Genomic DNA, 8,115 nt, shown 5'->3' on the forward strand with positions numbered 1-8,115 from the left:
ATATATATTTAAGTAGGTTTAATGCCACTTGTTTTTCCATCTGGCTGTTATGAGCCTATATGAAACAAAATAAAATCATTTATATAAAGTTATAATATATGATAGTCTTTATTTATTTTCACCATTTTTTGACCAATCTGCAATTAGCCTCTCTGGAACAATTAAATAAATAAATAAAACAACCTAAAATATATGAAAAAATTAATGTAATAAAATAAATAAAGACCTGTGTTAAAAATGAGTCTATACTTCTTATCACATGTTTCTGACCTGAGCCAATATTGAATCATTAAAAAGAATAAATAAATAATATATTACATTTATTATTAAAACCTCGCATCCAACACCATGTTTCACCTTAAAAAATAGCATTTATATTTATTTAAAAAAACAAAACATCCACTGATATATATTTTTGATGATATATGAATGATGAATAAATAATTAAAAAAATAAATATTTCCAAATAATTTATTGAAAATGGATGTTCACTCATTAAAGTTCCAGCCTGGCTACAGTGACTCTGTCTGGAGCAATTGAGAAAGTAAAATAATCCAGAATAATACATTATATATACGTAATAGTAAAAAAAAAAAAAAAAAAAAAAAATGGTAATGAATAAATGGCATAATTGAAAATATAATATTAAAAAAAATATATATACATCAAATAAAACAAATAACATTCACTACTAACAGCAAGCGCAGTAATCCTAAAAAGAAAAGTAGCTGTGCAAATTGTGCACTGTTGTGTTCATCATAATGCCCGAGAGCTGCAGTCAAGGATACCAAGCGTGTGTGTGTGTGTGTGTGTGTGTGTGTGTGTGCGTGCGTGTGTGTGTTGGGGGTTTGTCACACAGCTTTGGGGAGCGTGGTGTTAAAGAAAGATGCGTCTATAAAACAGTCCCTCAGGAAGGAGAGTTCAAACAATCTCTACAATTCAACATTCTGATTGTGCGTAGCGTAATAAGTGGAAGAAAACAAGACTGACTAAGGAGATGGAGCGTAATGGTGATACACTTCTCTCTCTCTCTCTCTCTCCTTTAAGTGCTCGTGTAAGGGCGGCGATGCTTTGGGACGCTCACATTCAATATTGCACCACTGCAGTTTTTGAGCGTTATGGCTCCGTTTTGCGTTATAAGGAAGCCCTGCATTGAAGCTTGCATGCAGCAAGTTTGCAATGACCTCACTGAGGTAGAGACCCTGAAAAAGATGCACACTCACCAAAAAAAACAAAGCCAGGCATGAATAAGTGATGGCCAAAAGCTGTAAATATTCCCTTTTGATTTGGATTGGTAAACATGGAAAGTACATTACGTCGCTGCTGCTTCGTTAAGCGGCGAGGGCATGAAAACCAGCTTGTGCGTTTTTTTTTTTTTCACCCACTCATGGCTCACATTATTATTAATACACCCCACGTCTCAACCAGCTCTGCTCGACCTCACACATCCTTTTTACGACTTGAGAGGCACTTCCACTGGTCCTGGTGGTGAGTGGAATAAAGGCACTAGCAACTCATAGCAGTCAGAATCATCCCAATAAGTCAATTTAGTGGAAGCACGGTTAATTGTCTCATGCACGGCGCTATTGGAGCTCACTTATCATTAAATGGTTATTTAGTCTCGTTAAGTACTCGTTAGATTCTGGCTATATCTGAATGCGATGCAAGGATTGGATTTCCTTCCCTTTTCCCTGACCGAAGACAAAAAGGACACTGCAGAGTGCCTGAGTTGCAACAAGCTTGCTTACTCATGTCATGCATTAATAAATATGCCAGGGTACAACCCTTGTCCAAAGACCATAATGCAGGTTCCTCATCATGCTATGATCTGGCGTGTTCCCATTCACGTCTCTAAATGTGGCAAATCAAACCCTCGTCTGGTGTTAGAGTGTGAAAACCTGGAGGGGGCGGTGGGGGGGGGGGGGGTCACCCGACACGGGCGAGTGCGGTACGTGTCACTGCATGCGTCCCAATGGAAAGTCAAGTCATCATGCGTTAAAGCCTGTGGTTCTCTGTCATCTGCACGATTCCACTGCGGATATCCAGGAAGGGGAGGGGGGGAGCAGGTTGGGAGGGGGGGGGGGGGGTGTTTACATCCAGATCGGTCTTCCTCCTATAAGGTGCTTTTAGATCCTTCAAAGAGTGGGTGCGGGGGAGTGGAGGACGATGGATGGCTGGCTTCTTCTTTTTTGGGAAAGCCGCATGGCTGCAGAAGCGTGCGTGTCCATGCAGTATATTGCCTGCTGTGTGCTCTGCGTCCTAACACCTGCGTGAGGTTATCAGTAGCGTTTTGGAGAGGGGAGGTACATACTTGCGGGAGGGGGAGAATTCATTAGCCTATCTAACTACTCTAACAGCGTCTACTGAGATGAGGCCTAACGAAAGCCTCCGGCTGCGTTCACACTTGCGCTTCAGTACAAAAACATCCATAACCGTCAGTGTGGACTTTGGTGCAGTTGGCTTAGCGGTCACGCTGGTGTTTTTGTCACGTGACCCAGGACAGTGAAGTAGTGAACTCAAGTGACCAATCACAGAGGCATGAATCATCGTTTTGACTATAGACGCTCATGATTAATCCAGATTCAAAAGTGTAATTAATCAGATGTTTGTAGTCCTTTGACAGCAGTAGTTTGAAGCAAGGACTTCAATGGACTCCGAGCTTTCAAACTGCAGGGTTATTTTTGAGATGTACTCTTAGAGACACATACAGAGGGGGAGCAGAGCTTAGACATATTTGTCATTTGGTCCGTGTAGCATTCACATTTGAGCTCAAGCGGGCTTGGGTCAACTTGTGTGGGTTCCAGTGATCAGGTTCACATTTGACCCCAACCGACCAAAGCAAACGCACCAGACTTGGTTTTGACGGAAGCAAAGGTGACAAGTGTGAACGCGCCCTGAGGGAAGCTAACCCCTCCAAAGTCTCGCTAGCTAAACGTCTGTAAGAAGCTTGCTCTTGTTCACACAGTTCTGGTTGGCTATAGTGCAGTTGCCAGTTCTCAGGTTGGCCTCCCTAAAGTTGTCGATGCTGTTGTTAAGGTCGCCGTCGATCTCCATGTACTCTGATTTGCTGACCACGGACGAACTTCGGCGGCTGGAGTTGGTGTCAGACGGGATGTTGGGGTTGCTGACGTTGAGCAGCTGCGCCTGCTCCTCGCCCTCCGTCTCCCGGTGGTAGAAGTAGTTGAAGTTGGACACAATGACGGGCACGGGGAGGGCAATGGTTAACACACCGGCGATGGCGCACAGAGACCCCACAATCTTTCCCCCGATGGTGACCGGCACCATGTCCCCGTAGCCCACGGTGGTCATGGACACCACCGCCCACCAGAAGGCGTCCGGGATGCTCCCGAATTGTGAATCCTGCTCCTCGGCCTCTGCGAAGAAGACGGCGCTGGAGAACAAGATGACCCCGATAAATAGGAAGAAGATGAGCAGTCCCAGCTCCCGCATACTGGCCTTGAGGGTCTGCCCCAAGATCTGCAGTCCTTTGGAGTGTCGGGACAGCTTGAAGATCCGAAACACCCTGACCAGACGGATCACCCTGAGAATAGCCAGAGACGTTGCCTGCTCCCCGACCCCTTCGGCGTCGGGGTCTTCGGCCAGCTCGGTGCCCAGCGTGATGAAGTAGGGAATGATGGCCACAATGTCAATGGTGTTCATCATGTTCTTGAAGAAGGCCGGCTTGCTGGGACATGCCAGGAAGCGCACAATCAACTCAAAGGAGAACCAGATGATGCAGAGAGTCTCGATGATGAAGAATGGGTCAGTGAGAATGTTGGGTTTATAGTAAATGGTGATGTTGCCCACAGTCTCCAAGTGACCCCTAGGGTCCTCCTTCAGTTGCGGTAGAGTCTCCAAACAAAATATGACAATGGAAATCAAGATGACCATCACCGACACAATGGCGATCCCCCTGGCGGTACCCGAGCTCTCCGGGTGCTCAAAGAGTAGCCAGATCTGACGCTGGAACTCCTTCTCCGGCAGGGGGCGCTCCTCCTCCCGAATGAACCCCTCGTCTTCTCTGAACCTCTCCATGGCGTCCACCCCCAGCTCGTAGAACTTGATCTCCTCCGAGAACATATCCAAGGGGACGTTAACGGGTCTCCGCAGCCGACCCCCGGACTGGTAGTAGTAGAGGATGGCGTCGAAGCTGGGCCTGTTCCGGTCGAAGAAGTACTCGTTCCGCAGGGGGTCGAAGTAGCGCATGCGCTTTTTGGGTTGCCCAGCAGCGTCTCGGGAAACTGCGATAGAGTTTTCAGCTGGGTTTCAAACCTGAGGCCGGCGATGTTGATGACCACCCTCTCGCAGCACTCGTGGTCGTTGTGGTCCGGGGGCGGGTAGGCGTCCTGGGGGTGGCCGGGCACGGCCGAGGTCTCGTCCACGTTGTCTCCTGATACCACCGTCATCTTGCGGCGGGGATGCGGAATAATCTGAGTTTTGGGGGGAAAGATTTGGACGTCCTCAGCTTCCTGCGCCCCTTAAAGTGCTGGGAACCCCCCCTCACCCCCGGGACACCAGGGGCTGCTTGGCTGGATTTGCCTCAGTGCGGCTCCACTGCGGTTCTCGCTGACTTGACCATTGCTGCTCTCCAACACCGCTGCCTCTGCCACCCGGAGAGAGAGAGGAGGAAAGAGGAGGGGGGGGGATAATGGGATCAAACACAGAAAGATATTTGCCGACTCAGCATTTTCTGCAGTTTACTTCTCGGTCTACTTCATTAGCCAGTTGTTGCAAGGTTATTCTGCTTTTGCCTCTCGTCCGCCTTGCTAACGCATCACGGCGCAGTCGGAAGTTGGCTTTTTTTGACGCATAACACATCATCATAACAAGGCGCTCATGTGCAGGCGTGGTGGAAGTGGAGAGCGGCGCTTACCTCGGGGTGACGTGGTGCTGCTGCTGCTGCTCGGCTCTCCGGAGGTCTGCTCCGAGCATCCATGAGGAGCACCTCACGCCGTCCCAGCCCCAAAAACAAAGCAAAAAAAAAAAGCGAAAAAGCGGCCAACAATCACATGGTTGTGTTGAGACAGCAGCTTGGAGCTCCCACACTGCGGGAAGGATGGCGTGTGTGTGGGTGTGTGTGCGTGTGTGTGCGTGTGTGCGTGTGTGTGTGTGTATGAGTGTGTGTGTGTTTTTAACGCTGCAATTGAAAAAGGGGAGGGAGGGGGGAGCTGCTACATTAAAGGAAGCATAAGCGAGCTCTTGACGTTATCCAGACATCAGCAGAAATGAGCGCGCCAACAGGAGGAAGAGGAGGAGGAGGAGGAGGAGGATGAGGAGGAGGAGGAGGAGAGGAAGAAGAAACAGCTGATGATGAGAGTGTGGAATGTTTCCTCTGCAATGTTGAGATGTGCACAGGAGAGGATGGATGGATGGATGGATGGATGAGGAGGGTGAGAAAGAGAAGGAGGGAGACAGTAGCAGCGAGAGGAAGAGGAAGAGGAGGAGGAGGAGGAGTCGGGGCTTTCGACGCAATGCAGAGCGGCTCTTGAAAGCACCACCAAGTTGTAGATGCATGCAGCACACCTCTGTCCTGATGTACATGAAGGCAACGTGATATTCATATGTCAAATTAGTAATATGGATATTAATGTCATATGTGACACTAATATGAGTTATATTCAGTAGTAATATTGATATTAATGTCATATATGACACTAATATTAGTTATATTCATATATTACAGTAGTAATATTGATTTTAATGTCATATATGACACTAATATTAGTTATATTCATATATTACAGTAGTAATATTGATTTTAATGTCATATATGACACTAATATTAGTTATATTCATATATTACAGTAGTAATATTGATTTTAATGTCATATATGACACTAATATTATTTATATATTATATTAGTAATATTGATATCAATGTCCTATATGACACTAATATTTGTTATATATTAAATGAGTAATATGGATATTAATGTCCTATATGACACTATTATGAGTTATATTCAGTAGTAATATCGATTTTAATGTCATATATGACACTAATATTAGTTATATTCATATATTACAGTAGTAATATTGATTTTATTGTCATATATGACACTAATATTATTTATATATTATATTAGTAATATTGATAGTAATGTCATATGACACTAATATTTGTTATATATTATATTAGAAATATTGATATTAATGTCATATATGACACTAATATGAGTTATATTCATATATTAGTAATATTGATATTAATGTCATATATGACACTAATATGAGTTATATTCATATATTAGTAATATTGATATTAATGTCATATATGACACTAATATGAGTTATATTCATATATTAGTAATATTGATATTAATGTCATATATGACACTATTAGTTGTATATTAGTAATATTGATATTAATGTCAAAGGTTGCCTGGATTTCAGACTACCTCACCGATAGGCCACAGTACGTCAGACTGAAGGACATCACATCTGACACTGATCAGCAGCACCGGAGCACCGCAGGGAACGGTGCTGGCCCCTCTTCTCTTCACCCTGTACACCTGACTTCTGCTACAACTCAGAGCTGTGTCACATCCAGAACGATGCTGGCCCCTCTTCTCTTCACCCTGTACACCTGACTTCTGCTACAACTCAGAGCTGTGTCACATCCAGAACGGTGCTGGCCCCTCTTCTCTTCACCCTGTACACCTGACTTCTGCTACAACTCAGAGCTGTGTCACATCCAGAACGGTGCTGGCCCCCCTTTTCTTCACCCTGTACACCTGGCTTCTGCTACAACTCAGAGCTGTGTCACATCCAGAACGGTGCTGGCCCCTCTTCTCTTCACCCTGTACACCTGACTTCTGCTATAACTCAGAGCTGTGTCACATCCAGAACGATGCTGGCCCCTCTTCTCTTCACCCTGTACACCTGACTTCTGCTACAACTCAGAGCTGTGTCACATCCAGAACGGTGCTGGCCCCTCTTCTCTTCACCCTGTACACCTGACTTCTGCTACAACTCAGAGCTGTGTCACATCCAGAACGGTGCTGGCCCCTCTTCTCTTCACCCTGTACACCTGACTTGTGCTACAACTCAGAGCTGTGTCACATCCAGAACGGTGCTGGCCCCTCTTCTCTTCACCCTGTACACCGCTGACTTGTGCTACAACTCAGAGCTGTGTCACATCCAGAAGTACGCGGATGACACAGCCATCGTCGGGTGCATCAGGGACGGCAGAGAGGAGGATTTTCGGAGGCTGGTGAGGGACTTTGTTGTCTGGTGCCACAGGAACCTCTTGCAGCTCAATCCGTCAAAGACCAAGGAGCTGGTCATTGACTTTGGGAGGTCGAGTACAAGGTCACAACCTATTGTGATCGAGGGAGTCGAGGTACAGACCGTGGACTCATTCAAGTACCTCAGGGTGTGGGTGGACAATAAGCTGGACTGGACTGTGAACACGGACCACTTGTACAGGAAAGGACAGAGCAGGCTGTACTTCCTGAGGAGGTTGCACTCCTTCAACGTCTGTAAAAATCTATTGTGGATGTACTACCAGTCTGTGGTTGCCAGTGTTCTGTACTACATGGTAGTGTGCTGGGGGGGGCAGTACATCTAAGAAGGACAGCTCCAGACTGGAGAAACTGATCAGACGGGCCGGTTCTACGATCGGAATAAAACTGGACTCACTGGTGACGGTGGCAGAGAAGAGGACTGTGGAAAAACTAGTGAGCATCCTGGATGATGCCAGTCACCCTCTGCATACCGTTGTCAGTAGCCAGAGGAGCCTGTTCAGGGCTAGACTGCTTCATCCCAAGTGCAGGACTAATAGACTCAAAAACTCCTTCGTCCCAAGGGGGGGGGGGTAGACTGTACAACTCCCCTCTGGAGGGGGGGTGGGGGGTACTAGGATGACATTAGACTGTACAACTCCTCTCTGGGGGGGAGGGTGGGGGGTACTAGGATGACATTAGACTGTACAACTCCTCTCTGGGGGAGAGGGTGGGGGGGGGGGGACTAGGATGACATTAGACTGTACAACTCCTCTCTGGAGGGGAGGGGGGGTACTAGGATGACATTAGACAGTACAACTCCTCTCTGGGGAGAGGGTGGGGGGGTACTAGGATGACATTAGACTGTACAACTCCTCTCTGGGGGAGAAGG

General features: G+C 46.6%; 1 protein-coding gene across 1 annotated transcript; it reads right to left on the minus strand.

The window, feature by feature from the left end:
- Positions 1 to 488: 488 nt before the first annotated feature.
- Positions 489 to 5,203, minus strand: LOC133658872 (potassium voltage-gated channel subfamily A member 1-like). The gene is given in 3 exon segments (XM_062061355.1): positions 489 to 4,214; positions 4,217 to 4,603; positions 4,874 to 5,203. Coding segments are annotated over 2 exon segments (1,476 nt in total). The 5' UTR covers positions 4,407 to 4,603; positions 4,874 to 5,203; the 3' UTR covers positions 489 to 2,928.
- Between the last annotated feature and the right edge of the window lie 2,912 nt (positions 5,204 to 8,115).

Source organism: Entelurus aequoreus, linkage group LG10 (genome assembly GCF_033978785.1).
Source record: "Entelurus aequoreus isolate RoL-2023_Sb linkage group LG10, RoL_Eaeq_v1.1, whole genome shotgun sequence".
Classification (NCBI taxonomy): Eukaryota; Metazoa; Chordata; class Actinopteri; order Syngnathiformes; family Syngnathidae; genus Entelurus; species Entelurus aequoreus.